At 40.9% G+C, this 20,563-nt stretch overlaps 1 protein-coding gene across 2 annotated transcripts in view; it reads right to left on the reverse strand.

The window, feature by feature from the left end:
• Positions 1-17,079, reverse strand: part of gtpbp8 (GTP binding protein 8 (putative)) — a 30,992-nt gene extending 13,913 nt beyond the window's left edge. Inside the window, exons 1-6 of one of the 2 annotated variants that reach the window (XM_034187022.1) lie at positions 17,042-17,079; positions 15,896-16,095; positions 11,328-11,481; positions 6,461-6,559; positions 5,104-5,234; positions 1,609-1,708 (exon numbers count right to left, since the gene is read on the reverse strand). In XM_034187022.1, the coding sequence (XP_034042913.1) occupies positions 1,609-1,708; positions 5,104-5,234; positions 6,461-6,559; positions 11,328-11,481; positions 15,896-16,065 (654 nt within the window). In that variant the 5' untranslated portion in view covers positions 16,066-16,095; positions 17,042-17,079. Of the gene's footprint in view, positions 1-1,608; positions 1,709-5,103; positions 5,235-6,460; positions 6,560-11,327; positions 11,482-15,895; positions 16,097-16,971 lie in introns of both variants that reach the window. The other variant, XM_034187021.1, reaches the window with a different exon arrangement.
• Between the last annotated feature and the right edge of the window lie 3,484 nt (positions 17,080-20,563).

The following is a 20,563-nucleotide window of genomic DNA, read 5'->3' on the forward strand; positions in this document are numbered from 1 at the left end:
CATATCAAGATGCTGATTAGACACCATGATTAGTGCACAGGTGTGCCTTAGACTGCCCACAATAAAAGGCCACTCTGAAAGGTGCAGTTTTATTACACAGCACAATGCCACAGATGTCGCAAGATTTGAGGTGTGTGCAATTGGCATGCTGACAGCAGGAATGTCAACCAGAGCTGTTGCTCGTGTATTGCATGTTCATTTCTCTACCATAAGCCATCTCCAAAGGCGTTTCAGAGAATTTGGCAGTACATCCAACCAGCCTCACAACTGCAGACCACGTGTAACCACACCAGCCCAGGACATCCACATCCAGCATGTTCACCTCCAAGATCGTCTGAGACCAGCCACTGGGACAGCTGCTGAAACAATCGGTTTGCATAACCAAAGAATTTCTGCACAAACTGTCAGAAACCGTCTCAGGGAAGCTCATCTGCATGCTCGTCGTCCTCATCGGGGTCTCGACCTGACTCCAGTTCGTCGTCATAACCGACTTGAGTGGGCAAATGCTCACATTCGCTGGCGTTTGGCACGTTGGAGAGGTGTTCTCTTCACGGATGAATCCGGTTCACACTGTTCAGGGCAGATGGCAGACAGCGTGTGTGGCGTCATGTGGGTGAGCGGTTTTCTGATGTCGATGTTGTGGATCGAGTTGCCCATGGTAGCAGTGGGGTTATGGTATGGGCAGGCGTCTGTTATGGACGAAGGACACAGGTGCATTTTATTGATGGCATTTTGAATGCACAGAGATACCGTGACGAGATCCTGAGGCCCATTGTTGTGCCATACATCCAAGAACATCACCTCATGTTGCAGCAGGATAATGCACGGCCCCATGTTGCAAGGATCTGTACACAATTCTTGTAAGCTGAAAATGTCCCAGTTCTTGCATGGCCGGCATACTCACCGGACATGTCACCCATTGAGCATGTTTGGGATGCTCTGGACCGGCGTATACGACAGCGTGTACCAGTTCCTGCCAATATCCAGCAACTTCGCACAGCCATTGAAGAGGAGTGGACCAACATTCCACAGGCCACAATTGACAACCTGATCAACTCTATCTCGAAGGAGATACCAGATACTGACTGGTATCCCCCACAATAAAACAAAACTGCACCTTTCAGAGTGGCCTTTTATTGTGGACAGTCTAAGGCACACCTGTGCACTAATCATGGTGTCTAATCAGCATCTTGATATGGCACACCTGTGAGGTGGGATGGATTATCTCAGCAAAGGAGAAGTGCTCACTATCACAGATTTAGACTGGTTTGTGAACAATATTTGAGGGAAATGGTGATATTGTGTATGTGGAAAAAGTTTTAGATCTTTGAGTTCATCTCATACAAAATGGGAGAAAAACCAAAAGTGTTGCGTTTATATTTTTGTTGAGTGTATATGTAACATCATGCAATATGAGTTATGACACAATATGGGAATACTTTGCAATGCAACTGATCTGCACAACTTGCAATTTGAATTGCGTTTCTGTACGATGCTGCCAAAATGCAGTCGTTATTGAATAATGATGTAGTGAGTTTCCAGCTTTAGTGGATCACAGGCTGTGGACAGACCTTATGCTACACTGATCTGTTAGAAGGAGTGTCATACCACATATGGACATTTCAACTCCTCGCACATTTCCAGTGCAATGAGGTCGGCATCCTGCAGACCATCGCTGGCATCCGTCAAGAGGAACGTCCTTACGAGACTGAAAAACCATAAAAAAGCATGTGTTAAATTAATAGGTCTATCCTGGAATAGTGAAAACTGATTTTTTTTTGATAAAACAAGTTAAATTAACGCATGTAATCCTCCCCCCAAAAATGCATTTAAATCATCACCACAGTACACAACAAGAAATGTCAAATAATATTAAACAATTCAAAACTGTATCACCCATTAATGTGTGCATTATGTCTAAAGCCCCTTTCACACCGGGCCTGCGTAGAGTTACATTGTGCTGAGTATCTACGTATTACGCAAGAATGGCTGTGTATGTTGCGCACCGGGGGGAAGCCTGGCCCGCCTCTTCTTCTTCTGTGGTTTTGAAGTATCACTGCCAGCAAAGTTCAGCAGAAGCCAGCAGGATGAATAAAATCTAGCAATGCAGGTATGTACTGATAAAAAAAAAAAAACCTAAAAGGATTTTTCACTGGACTGACATAGGGTTGCATACAATTATGGAGGCATGGTGTACAGTGGCGCAGTGTTGCATAGACGTGCACAGAGCACTGCTTCCAGCACTCTACGCCGAAAGACCGCCAAAAAAGTTTAATCGGTTTAATTTTTTTGTTTCCATTTCGTGGACCCCTTTGCGTCCCTTAGCGTATTGCAACGTAGGGCTGCATAAACTCAGCGTAATTGAAACATACGTTTACACTGTCAAAGCAAGTGTATGACCAAAAAAAGTTCTCTCTCTCTCTCACTCACTCTCTCACTCTCACTGCTGAGCAAACTTGGAATTTTTTGGAAACATGAAGCCTTTCAACAGTAAAACAAGTGGGACGCACGGTCGCACAGGAGTGCAAGACACCGGCGATGGTTTCGTGCATGCTTGTGTGCCTGCAACAGCACAGTGCGAGCAGCTGGAACATGTTGCACATCGTGCCTCTGCTGTGGGGAAAAAATAAAAACCACATACCATTAAAAACGCCGCATTTTATTAATTCCCTTTTATCGATGGTGTGGTGTGTCACTGGATGCTGTGTTATATAAAATAATTATTTTGTAGTGGATTAATCATTTGCTCTCAGAGTTTGACTGATGAAACCAGAGGAATTTTCTACAGCTGCAGCTGTCCTGTGCGCTTCATGACATGAGGAACGCATTTGGAATCGTCTCAAAGGTAATTATTTGTAATATTTATATTGTAATGGCTTGAGAAAACAGTTGCATGTTCATTCCTTCTTATGAGTATCTATGAAATTTTTTTATTATAGATTTAACACCTCATCATAATTGTTCAGACGAGCTGCGCTGTGATGTGCTGCACTGACGCAGTGGCATACATCATTTTTTAATTGTTTGCACGATGCTCACATACAGTTCACAAAATGAATGCGTGCCAGAGATTTTGAACATTTCAAAATTTTCTTTGCGCACTTACACTCAGCCGCGCACAGTTTACAACAGTTCACAATGAGTTTCCTCTCTGGCATGGCAGATTGCGTACCAGTGTGCGGATCAAATTCATGCAAGTGTCAAGGTGCCTTTAGAGTGAATCCTGCAGTTGACGGCCAGTGAACCTCCTATTTATGGCCAAAGTGGCATATGTTATTATGCAAAATACAATAAAAGCAGACAGGTCTATCAAGTTGCTTGAAGCCGTGCTGTTAAGCACAGATTCCTGCTGGCCACTTGTAGCAAAGTGTTAAGGAATTTTCAGCTTTTACTGCAAATTTGTTTTGAAAGCCTGGGCCAACTGCAGAAAACTTGCTACACAATTCTGTTCACGCTCCTTTAGGTCAAATCATGACAGAGTGTTGAACAGTCATACAAATCCACTCAGCACATCTTTCATTGTTGTGTGACAAAGAAAATTCAATTTTAACTTGTGTTGCAATCACATTGTATGATGGTGAATGACACATGATCTTCACATTTGCAAAATACAGTAGTGTTCAGAATGATAGTAGTGCTATGTGACTAAAAAGATTAATCCAGGTTTTGAGTATATTTCTTATTGTTACATGGGAAACAAGGTACCAGTAGATTCATTAGATTCTCACAAATCCAACATGACCAAGCATTCATGATATGCACACTCTTAAGGCTATGAAATTGGGCTATTAGTAAAAAAAAAAAAAAAAGTAGAAAAGGGGGTGTTCACAACAATAGTAGTGTGGCATTCAATTAGTGAGTTCGTCAATTTTGTGGAACATACAGGTGTGAATCAGGTGTCCCCTATTTAAGGATGAAGCCAGCACCTGTTGAACATGCTTTTCTCTTTGAAAGCCTGAGGAAAATGGGACGTTCAAAACATTGTTCATAAGAACAGCATAGTTTGATTAAAAAGTTGATTGGACAGGGGAAAACTTATACACAGGTGCAAAAAATTATAGGCTGTTCATCTACAATGATCTCCAATGCTTTAAAATGGACAAAAAAAAAATGAGACGCATGGAAGAAAACAGAAAACAACCATCAAAATGGATAGAAGAATAATCAGAATGGCAAAGGCTCACCTACTGATCAGCTCCAGGATGATCAAAGACAGTCTGGAGTTACCTGTAAGTGCTGTGACAGTTAGAAGATGCCCGTGTGAAGCTAATTTATTTGCTCTGTTGCTCTGTTAAATAAAAGACGTGCAGAAGAGGTTACAATTTGCCAAAGAACACATCAACTGGCCTAAAGAGAAATGGAGGAATATTTTGTGGACTGATGAGAGTAAAATTGTTCTTTTTGGGTCCAAGGGCCGCAGACAGTTTCTGAGACGACCCCCAAACTCTGTTTCTCCTACTATGGTGTTGGGCCTATATATCGCATACCAGGTATCATGGATCAGTTTGGATATGTCACAAAACTTAAAGAGGTCATGTTGCCTTATGCTGAAGAGGCTATGCCCTTGAAATGGGTGTTTCAACAAGACAATGACCCCAAGCACACTAGTAAACGAGCAAAATCTTGGTTCCAAACCCACAAAATTAATGCCTCGCAGATGTGACGAAATCATGAAAAACTGTGGTTATACAACTAAATACTAGTTTAGTGATTCACAGGATTGCTAAAAAAGCAGTTTGAACATAATAGTTTTGAGTTTGTAGCGTCAACAGCAGATGCTACTATTGAATGAATCACTGATTGAATGCCACACTACTATTATTGTGAACACCCCCTTTTCTACATTTTTTTTACTAATAGCCCAATTTCATAGCCTTAAGAGTGTGCATATCATGAATGCTTGGTCTTGGATTTGTGAGAATCTACTGGTACCTTGTTTCCCATGTAACAATTAATCTTTTTAGTCACATAGCACTACTATTATTCTGAACAGTACTGTAAGTCAATCTAATGGTGGTGTTGTACTGCCCAAAGACTCAGACTCACAGATACAAGCAATGACCTTCCATTGTTACCCAGAGACAGATAAACCCAGTAGCTTACTTCTTCCTGGAATAAAGATAAGGTTCCACCATATCTATAAAATCTTTGGGTGCTCTGTACCCATAGCCTGGCATGTCCACAACAGTGAAAGCTTTGCCCACTCTGTAAAAGTTCATCTTTTTTGTGTGACCCTGTAAACAGAAAGACAGAGACAAAATTCAAATTACAAGTGTGTGATTTTTATTCAGATCTGCTGCACAAATCATCAACATACAAATACCTTAACCTGGTTCAACAGAAACGTAAGACTGACATTCCTACATTTTTGAATGAATGTGCTCTCAGGTCAGCCACAATCAAATGACATTCACGTATAAGATGTTGTTACAGTTCTGTTGAGATGAGTTCTTCATTAATACCCATTTTTTTTCTTGATTACAACACTAACAACTGCCTACTTGATGTAAGTACTGTAAGTCTCTTCAGCTGCTCCCTTGTTTTCACTTAAGGTCGCCACAGCAGATTTGGTTTGCAAGTTTTATGCCGGATGCCCTTCCTGATGCAACTCCACATTACATGGAGAAATGTGGCAGGGGAGGAGTTTGAACCGGGAACCAAGGGCAGAAGGCTCCTGGTTCAATCATGCATTAAATTATGGCTGACAGAATACAATTTTTCTTTTAAACAGAATGTAAATGGATGTTGTCTCAATGTTACAAATTTGCCAATAACTGATTATATGACTTGATATTAATACTTGATTTGCTTTAAAACTTAAAAATGTACATACAGCCTTTGATGTTTTTAAGATTTAAGTCATATAAATTTTCTTTGGCACCACTGTAATTTATCTATTATTAGAATTTGTCTATTTAAATAAGGGATTCATAACATGATGTGTGTACCAATTTTCTTGAGTTTTCACCCATGGCAACCATGACAAAAACAGCCAAATCAAATCTAATCAATCAATCAAAAAAACAACAAACAACAACCATAATAATAATAATCCTCACAGAAACAACAGAGCCTTGCAACTCTGGCACTGGCTCCCTCTGGTGGACACCAGTGGTGCCATACTTATGATGATTTTCTTTTGTAAGAACATGGGACAGGAAAATTGAGCTTGACTTCTGACTGAACCAAACCAAATTTTGAATAAAAATTCAGATTAGGCTTGTTAAGATACCTTGGTAGCATCCAGGCATGCTAGTATGCATGCACTCATAGACACATCGAGACCAAAGTGATCACACAAGTGTACACCACCAGCGGCACAAAAAAAACTAAAAAACATATCCTCTACAAATATATTTGTAGAGGATGCATTTTTTGTTTTGTGTTTTAACATTAAGCAGTGAACAGTTACTATGTTGAGGTGTTGAAACAGTTTAAACGTTGTATTGACAGGACTCACTGGAGTTTTGGAAACTCGAACTTCTACATCTGGAGCCAGTGAGAACAGAGCTTTAATAAGTGATGACTTTCCTACATTACTTCGGCCGATGAAACACACCTGAGAACACACAGAAAAATAAATAAATAAATAATTAATCTACAGAAGCAAAGTGTTCAGGCTATAACATGCAAAATTCTGCTCCCATGTTGTATGGTCATGTTGACTGAAACCTTTTGATGGTGACTCACTGATGGACATAAGATTGAGCTCAAATGCCTTCAAGTTCTGTTGAGGTTTCATTCATGAATTCCTTCAAAGAATATCGCTCTGTTTAGTTCTGCTAGAATTGGATGCTTTAGTTTTGGATTCTCAGCATCGTTGCTGATGTCCCCCTGCAGCTCATTTGGACTCATTCACCTCTTATAGAGAAGACAAATGGACAGGTGCTCTTACTGCCAGCAATCTCAGAATATATTATCCTCTGACAGAGCACTGAAGGAGATTGATGACTAACTCTGCATGCTAAAGACCCTCCTGTCCTATCTATACAAGGAGAAGACGCATGTCCGACACGGTCCTTGAGGTCCATCAGATTGGTGCTTACCCCTAGCAACAACAGTGTGCTGTGAATGGGACATAAGTCCATCCCAAGGTGCCTACGCTAGTGCCCTTTTACAACTGGGTGGACTGAGATGCTAACCATTGACCTCAAGTGATGTCTGGATATCTTTGGTACGAGGTCTCTTTGGAGGATCCTTGGGTGCCGCTGGAATGACTTGGTGCCAAACAAGCAGTTACTTAGGGAGACTCAGATGAGGAGTACTATCACTAGCATTGTGAGGAAGCATCAGCCTCGACATTTTGGCCATGTGGCCCATTTCTCTGTGCATGAAGGACAACTTGCATTTAAATCTGGGCATTTTAAATTTTAGGAAGTGTCAGGAAATGTGATTTACAGTGTGCATGTTCATCTTCCTCACACACTTGCTATACCTGTGTTTATGAGAACAACTTGTGACATTTTGTTTTGAAGACACCATACACACAATAGAATTTGGTTTGTAACTTTTTTTTTTTTAAATTAAATCAGCAATGGGTGAGAATACACACGCACAGTGAAATTTGCACACATAGGACTGGTTGAATGTCCCTCAGCAAGTTTCACCTTGTCCAGATGTTCGCTGAAACCCCCAACGAGCTCCTGGAAGAACTGTGGTTGGGTATTTTGACCACACTTACAGGAATAATTAATAAAATTGATTGTTTCCTGGTACAGATCTGACTTCTCCATCGAAATGAAGTCAGGACTTTGGTTGTAGAATGGATAAAGCAGGATGACATTAAGCTTTTATGGTTTTCCCAGTTTGGATGTGGGTTTGGGAATCACTGTCCTGTTGGAACATTCAACTGTGTCCACGTTTTCATGGACTTTGACACTGTGTCCATCAATCCAGTGCACGCTGTTAAACCCTTTTTCCATTTGCACAGATTAAGCCACCAGTTGCAGTTGATTATGATCACTAATAGGAAGAAAAGACAATGTGAAACTTTCAGTATCGCTGAATTAATATTCTAAGTTGATGTATGGATTTTTTTTCCTTGTGTTGATTTCGTAAAATCAAAAATAACTTCCAACTTTGGCACCAAACACTTAACTTATGTTTCTGTATTAAAGTAAAATATTCTGCTTTCCTACCTACAAAGAATGGAGAGGTCTGTAATTTTTATAGTAGGTATACTTCAACTGTGAGAGACAGAATCTAAAACAAAAACCTGGAAAATTACATTGTAGAATTTTTAAATAATTAATTTGCATTTTATTGCATGAAATAAGTATTTGATTACTTACCAACGAGCAAGAATTCTGTCTGTCTCTCACAGACGTTAGTTTTTCTTTAAGAAGTCCTCCTATTCTGCATTCTTTACCTGTATTAATTACATGTCTTTGAACTCGTTACCTGTATAAAAGACACCTGTCCACACACTCGATCAATCACACTCTAACCTATCCACCATGACCAAGACCAAAGAGCTGTCTAAAGGCACCAGGGACAAAATTGTAGACCTGCACAAGGGTGGGATGGGCTACAGGACAACAGGCAAGCAGCTTGGTGAGAAGACAACTATTGGAGTAATTATTAGAAAATGGAAGAAACACAAGATGACTGTCAATCTTCCTCAGTCTGGGGCTCCATGCAAGATCTCGCTTTGTGGAATAAGGATGATGATGAGAAAGGTCAGGAATCAGTCGAGAACTACCTGGTCAATAACCTGAAGAGAGCTTGGACCACACTCACAAAGATTACATTAGTAACACACTATGCCGTCATGGTTTAAAATCCTACAGGGCAGGAAAGGTCACCCTGCTCAAGCCAGCACAACGCCAGGCCCGTTTGAAGATCACCATTCACCATCTGGATGATCCAGCGGAGGCATGGGAGAAGGTCATGTGGTCAGATGAGACCAAAATAGAGGTTTTTGGTATCAACTCCACTTGCCGTGTTTGGAGGAAGAAGGAGGATGAGTACAAACCCAAGAACACTGTCCCAACCGTGAAGCATGGAGGTGGAAACGTCACACTTTGGGGTGCTTTTCTGCAAAGGGGACAGGACAACTGCACCATATTGAAGAGAGGATGGATGGGGTCATGTATCACGAGATTTTAGCAAACAACCTTCTTCCCTCAGTAAAAGCACGGAAGATGGGTCATGGCTGGGTCTTCCAGCATGACAATGACCCAAACATACAGCCAGGACAGCTAAGGAGGGGCTCCGTAAGAAGCATTTCAAGGTGCTGGAGTGGACGAGAAAGGCTCCAGACCTGAACTCAATAGAAAATCTTTGGAGGGAGCTGAAACTCGAAACCTCCAAGATTTAGAGAAGATCTGTATGGAGGAGTGGACCAAAATCCCTGCTGCAGTGTGTGCAAACTTGATCAAGAACAACAGGAAATGTCTGACCTCAGTAATTGCAAACAAAGGTTTCTGTACCAAATATTAAGTTATGTTTTTCTATTGTATCAAATACTTATTTCATGCAATAAAATGCAAATTATTTAAAAATCATACAATGTGATTTTTTTTTTAGATTCTGTCTTTCACAGTTGAAGTGTATCCACGATAAAAATTACAGACCTCTCCGTTTGTTGTAGGTTGGAAAACTTGCAAAATCGATAGTGGATCAAGTACTTATTTTCATCACTGTATGCAAAAGTCTGACCACAATTATAGTCATTTACCAGAAGAACCCATCTTGCTAAAACTGCACATAAGCCTACCAGTGTCAAAAATATTTTTTCAATTTGAAACATCACTAAATCAAGAAATTACGCACAATATATTCCTATTACAAGTAACATAAATTCAGCTGTACATGCCTTGTGCTAACTAGCCTTTAAATATGAAATTTGTAAAGGCATGCACAATCATGAACCATCCAGCAAGGCTTCCTTTTGGTATGAAGTTGGGAACAATATTTTGAAACACGAGTGTTGCAGAAGTTTTGAAATGCTGCGAAACAGTGTTTCAACTTAGCCATCACTAATTTGCAGTACAGACGAAAGGTTTTGGTAACAACCCCAGCCATGCATAGTATCCATGCATCCATCCATTTTCTTCCACTTTATCCAGAGTCGGGTGACAGGGGCAGCAGCTCAAGCAAAGCCGCCCAGACCTCCCGATCCACACACACCTCCCCCAGCTCCTCCGGGGGAACCCCAAAGCGTTCCCAAGCCAGCCGAGAGATGTAGTCCCTCCAGCGTGTCCTGGGTCTTCCCCGGGGCCTCCTCCCAATGGGACGTGCCCAGAACACCTCTCCAGCGAGGCGTCCAGGGGCATCCGGAAAAGATGCCCGAGCCACCTCAACTGACTCCTTTCGATGTGGAGGAGCAGCGGCTTGACTCCAAGCTCCTCCCGAGTGACCGAGCTCCTCACCCTATCTCTAAGGGAGCGCCCAGCCACCCTGCAGAGGAAAGTCATCTCGGCCGCTTGTACTCGCGATCTTGTTCTTTAGGTCATGAGCCAAATCTCATGACCATAGGTGAGGATTGGAACGTAGATTGATCGGTAAATCAAGAGCTTTGCCCCCCTACTCAGATGGATGCATAGTATATGAGCAGCTGAAGGGACTCACTTACATTTTTACTGTAAAACTCCGACACGGTTACCAGTGCAGAGAAAAAAAATTGCAACTCTGCAAATCATATGGACTAATTTTAAACATCATGTGAGAAGATATGTTTTCTTGAACGGGTACCTTTGTTTACGATAGGTATGCCCCTCACAATATCATCTGTGGTTCATTTCTGCCACTCGCTGTTTGTCTCCAGGTGGTGTGATGAGATTGACTGATTGGCTGAGTGGAGGCACCAAGGCCATTAATTCCTGCTCCAGCATAAAAGGGGTAGATGATCTGCCAGAGTCAAACTGGGGACTATTATTTACTTGTTAGACCTTTGCAATTGTTGCTGGAAACAAACATTTCGTTTAAACATTCCACCTTGCGTTTCTTCTTTGAAATCTTCAAACTGGATGCAACTGGTTGCTATACTTACATCTATTGGCCAATGCAGTGAAATTGGGGTGTCATATTTATCTACTGAAGATGTATAGCAGTGGTGTCCAAACTATTCCAGAAAGGGCCGAGAGGGTGCAGGTTTTCTTTGCAGCCACTGCCTCCAGCAGGTGATGTCACTGATGAACTCATCCCACCTGCTCAAAGGGAAGTTAATCAGTGACATCACTTGCTGGAGTCAGTGGCTGCAAAGAACACCTGCACCCTCTCGGCCCTTTCTGGAATAGTTTGGACACCAATGATGTATAGCATCCAAAGCAAATGTATACACCACTACTTAACCATGTAAAACCCTTCTAGTTCAGTGCACTGACCTCTGGTGGTGCCAGTACCGGTGCATGGTCCATCCTCTCTGCTGAGGTGTAGTAATCAATCTTATGAAATGGCGAAACACAAAACACCTTTTCTGCTTTAACCATGTCTTCCAAGCTGGGATGAAAAAGCTGGAAAGGTGTCCTGTCCACAGACCTGCAATTTTCATTCCACTCAAGTCAAAACTCAAAAAGCCACACTACAAAATAATGTTAGTCTAACACCCCTGTCACACCTTGACAATTTAGCTCATGTATGCCGACCATATTAAAATGCTGGCATCTAATAAGTTATGGATAAGTTTTGTATAAGTTAAGAGCACACTGAAGCATGGTGATATATGTTGTAATACGGTGGGTATGTTGAAGAATTTTGGGCACACATAATATTTTCGATGTATGCCAGCATATATCTCATAAGTACAACATATGTGGGACATAGGTTATGCATTTGTTGACAGACATTTCTTGAAAATTACTCATAAGTCGAAATATGTCCATTAATGCTGTTCATTGATTGGCTCAACAACTGAAAAGCTACAGTCATGCGAACAGTTCAGACTAATACAAATAATAAAACCATTCACACAGGGAGAAAATATAAAGTCTTAAACTTATCTGTTCATTTCAGTCAGATTCATCATCACAGCCTGACAGAAACACATCCAAGTAAAGCATCCTGATTTTGGAAAACGTCTGATAATACTTGAGTTTCTTGTTGTGGCTGAAGAAATGTAGCATTTTAAAAGAGAGGCACGTAAGAAGCAAATACAGAAAAATGCTTAAAATGGCCGGGGGGCGGGGTCAAGAGGGCCCTGGTCGGGAGCGGGGGGGGTATTTAGCCATGCTAATGCTCCCCAGAACCATTTTGTGCAGCCAATTTGCAAAATAGCTGGCTTATAATTAAATCTTATGTCAAAAGGGCAGTGAGAAAAAAAAATGTATTCAACTGTGGATCATACATAGGGCACTACCAGACTGCATGCAACTCTAACTAGATGGGTTCTTGCAATTTTCATCATTTTAAGAAGAGAATGGCTGCCGTGTTCTACATGATATAAAAAGTTCATCATTCTTGTGCAGGACTCATGCACAGGATTCTATGCTAAAATTCCGAAAATATATAAACAGATACAGTGGTGTGAAAAAGTGTTTTTGCCCCCTTGAGCTTTTACATGTTAGAAATTTTTTAGGACATCAAAAAACAAAACAAAAAATCCAGGCTTTGTATGATAAAATTTCTAAAATTATGCCTTTTAAACTCACAGTGAAAAGTAATAGCTACATCATGAATTAAAAGAAATAAAAATCTAAAAGCCAAAATGATGGTGTGAATAAGTCAGTGCCGTCTTTAGTACAGCACATGTAAACCATCACTTTTCCATCCAGTTCTCTTCGGACAAGTTGTGAGATGGATGCATGAACTTTCCCAAGACACTGACTATGTCTTGGACTTTATTTACATGAATTATGAAGAAATACAAACAGTATGGTAATCTACGGCAAATCTGTGTGGAGTCGACAGTTCTCAAAAACTGAGTGACTGTATAGGAGGAGATTAAGATTTATAATTATAAGATTTTAAACTTCTTTTAATTGTTTTTAAAGCCTTCAATGGCCTGGCCCCAGTGTATCTTTCGGAGCTTCTTTTTCCCTTACACCCCAACCAGAGCATTAAGGTCTTCTGATCAACTGTTGCTGAAGGTGCCTAAAAGAGATTAAAGACGAGAGGTGACAGAGACATTGCAGTGGCTGCCTCCAAGCTCTGGAACAGTCTTCCCTTGAATATTAGATCATCCCTGTTCCTAGAGACTTTTAAAGCTTCTTTAAAAACCGACTTCTTTTCTCTGGCGTTTCCTAAATGAGCGATTACATATCTGTTTCACCGTAGTATTGCTTCCGTTTTTCCTGTTGCTTAATGCTGACAAATTATACCTTGGCCCAAGCAGAAGGTCTCCCCTTTGAGTCTGGTCTGCTTGAGGTTTCTTCCTCAATATCATTAGAGGGAGTTGTTCCTTGCCACTGTTGCCTGTGTGCTTGCTCTCGATGTTGGTAAGGTTAGATTTTACTTATGTGTTGCTGTGATTTGGCGGTATAAAAATAAAATAAATTAAATCAAACTAAATTATTTCCTTTGACTTTTTACTCTTTATTTTACTTTGTCTTTTGTTTTATTTCATGTTGTAATTTTATTTTCATTCTTAATTCATTTACTTACAATTGGGGGTAACTTGGTGCCCATTTTTTAATTATGTACAGCACTTTGGTCAACTGCGGTCATTTTAAACGTGCTTTAGAAATAAAGGTTGAGTTGAGTTGTTAAGAGAGGAAAGACACCAAGACACCCAGACTTCTGTGGCTGTGACTGAAGAAATTATGCCGAGTGCAAGTTTTGCATTTTGCATCACCACTCATGCCTTAATAATGGAGTGGAGCAAAGAAGAATATCTTTCAACAAAATTGAATCTCCGATGTGCCTTCTGGCAAACTATAGCTGAACTTTCAAGTGTTTTTTTTTGTTTGTTTTGTTTTTGTTAGAAAAACCTTCTCTGCACCACTTCATCATGAAGCTCTATAACTGGTGAAGCAAAACCAATTTAATTGTATCAAATGCTTCAAAACACTGAAGCATTTCAGCACAATTGCTTCATATTGATTCAGTGGTTCAAAACGCTTCGGTTTCTGTCACTAATAATCAGTTTTGCCACACTTATTTTAAAAAGTTACTTTATTAGTGACTTTTTTAGTTACTTTATACAGTTACTTCATCAGCATCTTTATGCAGTTACTTTATTAGGAGCTGCTGACAACTTGTAACTAATATGGTAACTAGTAATCTAATCTTGGTTACTCTTAAGATTGAGTAATCAGCAAAGTATCTAATAGTTATTTTTCTGAGTACTTAGATTACTAGGTACTTTATTAGTTATATTCAGCAGATCCCAATAAGTCATTCACAGCTGCTAATGAAGTAAATGTATAAAGTAACTGTAAAATGGAACTGTTGACAGTAACTAATAAAATAATGCCCGGTTCACACGGCAGGATTTTAAAATTATCTGTACGTTTCCAAAACCTGACAGACCACACACGTGGAGATAAAAAAACATTGATCTAACAGGTTTGGCCTTACAGTGTGTGGTGTTCAGCCCCACAGTGAAGTCAACACACCACACGCAAACAGATTTCACACACAAACATTCCCAGGTCAGACAGGAAACCTCACAAAATCTCTCGAGATTAAAAGTGACTTCAGATTAAACAGATGGAGATAGTTTGTGGACTATTTACAGAGGGAAAAAAATGCTACAAAAAAAAAGAAAAGGCGTTCTTTAAAGGAGTGGAGACACAGCGCAATCATCGGACTTTCTGGTAAGTCAGAACAGCCGTTTTGCTGTAGATTCTGCTCCGTATGTCCGTCACCTCGCTTTCTGATTGGCTGCACATCACATTCAGCAGGCTGTGTGCTCATTTGTGGTCGGGGTACACAACACACTTTGCGATATCAGGCCAAGACAATCCAACATTTTGAATATCTCCGATTTGCAATTGGAGCACTCCTGACGTCCTTCCGAGCAGATCAGAGCGCTCTTAACACACCACACATGGCAGGAATATCTGATAAGAATATCTTTTGCGTCATCACGACTGTCGGGGAGTCCTTAAGATTGTCGGAAGGGGAAGATTGGGTCCGATATCGGCTTAATTATCTTGCCGTGTGAACCAGGCTTAACTTTTCAAAGTTAGTGTTAGCGACCACTAATTATTTCCACATGTGCATAGATAGACTTACAATCATGACTACTTTGATGTTGTGTTGCTAACCGAGACGTTAAATACCATGTGACATGTCCTTTAAACCCTAACTTAGTGAAGAAAGTAGCAGAGGGTAACTCCCCTGGATCTCACACAATATCCAATCCCACAGGTACCTGATGCCTGCTTCTCCGTCAATGTTCCTAGCATCCAAATCACTAGTTTGGTCCATTTCCATTATGTCACAGTTTTTGACATTTTTTTTTTTTTTGGCTGCGGTTTGGCACCATTACAAAACAAGTTTTTTTTTTTTTTTTTGACTCCTTTATGGCAGTTTGTGCCCATTTACTGTAGCACTGCATAAGCATATGATTATTGGAAAATGTTTTTTTTTTTTTTACTTGTGTTTACTTGCATCAGTTGATTCTTCAGTATTCTAAAATAAAATTTTAAAAAGTTAAATTACTCTGTTTGGCCTCTGTGTGGAGTGGAGAGGCTGCGCAACAGCGTACGTGTGCTCGATGACGTGCTCGTCAATATTAACGTGTTCCGCCAGCCAAAGAATAGGGTTGTGCTGGCAGTGGAAATGCAAACCAAGCCAGACTTAACTGTTCCAACCCGTGCCATACTGACCCGGACCACTAGGTGGAAACAGGGCTGTCAGCATATAAATCGTCAAGGTGTGACAGCTGCATAATGTATCCGACTTATCCAGAGTGTTCACTGCATTTTTCATAAGTCAACATACGCTGGCTAAATAGTCAAAGTGCAACAGGGCTTCAATAGATGAGTGGAGCCAAAAATAAATAAAATACTTGCTAATGTAGGGCTCCAGCTCATCAAAGGGGTAAAGTATTCCTTTGACTTTTTTCTGGGGCAGGACTGTAGCTTTATGAATCGAGGCCAGTTTGTGGGCACCTTCTCTGGAAATGGTGCAAACCCACATTCTGAGCTGAAGGTGCGATCTGAACCGAAGAGAAAACATCTCAGATTCCAGATTTCAAGCCTGCCCGAACCTAAGAAAAACACAATGTTATGGACACTTTTATATGGAATTAGGAATTTCATGCAACAGTACACAAGTACCATCCTCATCTATCCACTCTTGCTGTGCAGCTTTTACTAGCATCATCATCACTAGCATACATTGTGATCGCCCTGGTTTCTATGCAGCTATGTCTGTGTGAAAGCAAGACATTTTCAAACACGGCACGTATACTAGGCCCAAGGATGGGAAGAACTGATTTTGTTTAAAAAAAAGAAAAAAAAAAAAAAGATCAAGTTCAAATTTGTAGGCAAGTCATTGTGGTTACTGGATTTATGGCATCATACATTGACAATATATTTAACACAGTTCTCATGAAAAACTGCACACAAAAGTCTATATTTGCAAGATTTCTTCAGACGTGTACTGAAAAGTATAGGTTCGAGGATTATTCTTAACAGCCTTCAGCTCCAGACATCTGGCGCTCAGCCACCGGCACAGTCCGGCTTCATGACCAAGAATTCATTGCATTGCAAACAACATACTGAATTGTGCGAATAGAATCGGCCAATTTTAAAACACAGGAGGTTATAGCCCTCAGCTCCCACTGCTGAAGCCAGCCTGTGTAAGTGCTGTGTAATGCACATGACTGACTTGATGTTTGGATTGTTACCGCTCTAACAAAGGTGACAACATTCATGTGCACCTCATCGCGTTTCACGAAATCATGACACGTATCACCTGGTGCGCCACAACAATATTTTTGGAGACCATTAATCAACTATAAATTACAGTCGTGACTCGGCACAGAAACTGTTTAGATCGTTTCTTTGTGAAACAGCAGAACGAGTCTGCTTTCAGCGAATGCTTTAACGTGCTGACGAAAGGTGAAGATTTCATCGTTACCTGTATTGCTTAAACTTCACGTCTTGTTAACAAACCACATTTAACTCCGGGAACATGAACATTCCTTTACCTGCACCCCATGTTTTGTGCAGCGCTCAAATCGCTCCGACAGGAAACATTAAACGTCTATCTCTCTCTCTCTCTCTCTCTCTCTCTCTCTCTCTCTCTCTCTCTCTCTCTCTCTCTCTCTCTCTCTCTCTCTCTCTCTCTCTCTCTCTCTCTCTCTCTCTCTCTCTCTCTCTCTCTCTCTCTCTCTCTCTCTCTCTCTCTCTCTCTCTCTCTCTCTCTCTCTCTCTCTCCCCCCTCTCTTCTTCTTCTTCTTCTTCTTCTTCTTCTTCTTCTTCTATCGAATTTATTGGCGGTTTGCAAACCGACACGGTGCATTACCGCCACCAACTGTTTGAGTGTGGCGCATGAATGGAGCCTGACGTATGCTGCAGTTTCCGCCAAAAGTATGGGAACACTTGGTATTTCACACATTTTAACTTGTTTATGCCATTTCAAATACAAAAAAAAAAAAAAAGAAAGAAAGAAATTCTAAAATGATTTTCCTTAAACACAAACTGAAAGCAAATCTGTACAACTTGATATAAATGAATTAAAAATATAAAAGCCAAGATGATGGGTTCCATATGGAACGCTTTGGTATAATACCTGTAAATAATCAATTTTATTGCCAGTTTTCTTCAGAAAAGTCAGAGGATGGATACATGAACATTTCCAAGTCACTGAATAGGTCATGATTTTTTTTTTTTTACATGATTATGAATGCAAACTAGCACTCCATGGTAAATCTGCTTGGAGTAGGCATTTCTCAAATCTGAGTGACTGTGCAAGAAGGAGAAGAGTGAGGAAAGACACCAAGACACCCAGACAACTCAGAAGAATTAAGTTATAGGCTTCTGTGGCTGTGATTGGAGAAATTATGCATTGTGCATGTTTTGCATTTTGTATCACCAGTTCTACAGCTTCTTGATGAAGTGGTATAGAGGAGGATTTTCTTAAAAAGAAGACCTGAAAGTTTGGCTACAAATTGTCAGAAGGTACATCTGAGATGCAAGCCTAAATTTGATCTGTTTTGGTGAAAGAATATCCTTCTCCAGTCTATTCCACTATGAAGCTAAGAGTGGTGATGCAAAATGCAAAATTTCCACTGTCCACAATATTGGATCCAATATTGACTATTCACGTATCAGATATTGGAGGGACAGGACTGATCTAAGACCCCGACATCATCAAATCATCAAATGAATATATGATCTAGTGAGCCTACTGGCTAGCATGGTGAATGTAAATATACACCTTTAAAAATGGTAGAATACAGCAGGCAAAAACTGATTTGTGACTTTATGAATTTGGATTCTGGATGAAGTTTCACTTTAAACCAATTGCACGTACATAACGTTGGTTTGGAGGTTCATGATTGTAGGAAGAAGTGAAGCTTGTTGGAGGAGAAACTGATCCAGAAAGAACCACTCTTCCTGTGGTAAATGACAAAAAGACATCCACCAACGCGACAGAGGACTTTAAAAGGGTCATGTGCATGTCAACATCATTGCATGGCCACGGAGTTACCAAGTTGCAGAAGCATTAATCAGGCTTTAGGATTTTAAGATACCACTCCACAGTGGACTTCGAGAAAAGAGTGACTTGACCAAATGTAATCCTTTTAATGCACATAATGTCTGGCACTTATTTAAGGTGAGTGTTTATTTTTTTCAGATGAAGTTTTGACCCAGCCATTAAATGAGGCAGGTCCCTATTCAAGGTCAGGCCTTTAATCAGGGAAAAATGTAAGGCTAATTGGTGCTGAGGATTCCCCATAGATCATTCCACACATCCTGACTCTAACTAATCCGTTAGATACATGTAACAGATTTTGTCGCTTTTATATACACACACACATATATACGAGGGTAGATCAAAAAGTTCTCGGCCTCACCTAGAAGGCAGGGCAGCATCTCCAAATCTATGATGCAGTTGTAAACTATTATGCCTTGTATGGTTATGCACTAACATTCATGCATCTGTCTTTATTTATTTTTAGGTGAGGCTCTTTGAAAGTCTTCAGATCTAGTGAAGATCCAAAAGTGGACACAAAAGAAGCTCGTGTGGTGATTAAATATCTGCATAAAAAGGGCATGACACCCAAGGCAATCCATGATGACATGGATTGCCATTGCCATTGGCACTGAGTCGGATGATGATGTCATTAAGGCTGTAGAGTCCTACCTGAAGGAAGAAAATGAAGCCTTCTACCATGAAGGCATCGGAATGTTGGAGCACCGCTGGACAAAGTGCATTGAGGTGATTGGGGACTATGTTGAAAAATAACCAGGAACTAGGAGCATCCTGACAAGCCTTCTTGGTGAGGCCAAGAACTTTTTGATCTACCCTCGTATATATATATATATATATATATAGAGAGAGAGAGAGAGAGAGAGAGAGAGAGAGAGAGAGAGAGAGAGAGAGAGAGAGAGAGAGCAATTTCAGTTAAACTTAGTGGTTAGCACTGTTCCCTCACACCAAGAAGGTCATGGGATCGATTCCCACCTGTGACCTTTCTGTGTGGAGGTTGCATGCTCTCCTCGTGTTTGCATGAGTTCCCTCTGGGTGCTCTGGCTTCCTCCCACATCCAAAGACAGGCAGGTTTGGTGAATTGGAAACTTTAAATTGTCTGTAGGTGTGTCTGCTCATGGGTGTGAATGTGTTTGTTTGTCTACATGTGGCCCTGCGACAGACTGGTGTCCTGACCAGGGTGCACCCTGCCTCATGCCCTAGGACTACTGGGATATGCTCCAGCACCCCGTGACCCTTAAATGGAGTAAGCGGTTGAAGATGAGTAAGGGAGTGTGAGGAGCATGGTAGGCGAAGCTAGGGATGGGTATCGAGAACCGGTTCTTTTTGAGAATCGTTAAGAAATTATTCGATACACCGAAATCAATAGCCTTTTTGCTTAACAATTCCTTTATCGGTCCTTCAGAGCAGGCGTTAAATGGTAAATGGATTGCATTTATATAGTGCTTTTCCATCTGCATCAGATGCTCAAAGCACTTTACAATTATGCCTCACCTTCACCCCGATTATCTTATTTGTTTGAATGTAATTATAAGCATGTTATGAGAGCATGAGAGCCCGCCCACACATGTGCATTGCATGGCCTGTTGAGAGGTGATGTTCTTCATGGCACGATATCTGTTCTCTAGCTGTGAGTTGCAATGACACAGTGGTCAGCTGTTCCAGCATGGACATGACAGCCGTCCAGATGTGTGCTGCACTGGACAGCGATCACATTCCGGCCACTGTTGGAGCCTTCTCTTCCTCAGCTGGATCTCAACAATGTTAAATGATAAAAATGGTAAATTGACTGCATTTATATAGCACTTTCCCATCTACATCAGATGCTCAAAGCACTTTACACATGAAATGCCTCACATTCACCTTGATGTCAGGCTGCTGCCATACAAGGCGTTCACTACACACCAGGACCAATAGGGGATTAAAGGTCTTGCCCAAGGGCCCTCAGTGGTTTTCCAGTCAGGCGGGGATTTGAACCCATGATCTTCTGGACTCAAGCCCAACACCCTAACAG

Source organism: Thalassophryne amazonica, chromosome 14, assembly GCF_902500255.1.
Source record: "Thalassophryne amazonica chromosome 14, fThaAma1.1, whole genome shotgun sequence".
In the NCBI taxonomy this organism is placed as follows: domain Eukaryota; kingdom Metazoa; phylum Chordata; class Actinopteri; order Batrachoidiformes; family Batrachoididae; genus Thalassophryne; species Thalassophryne amazonica.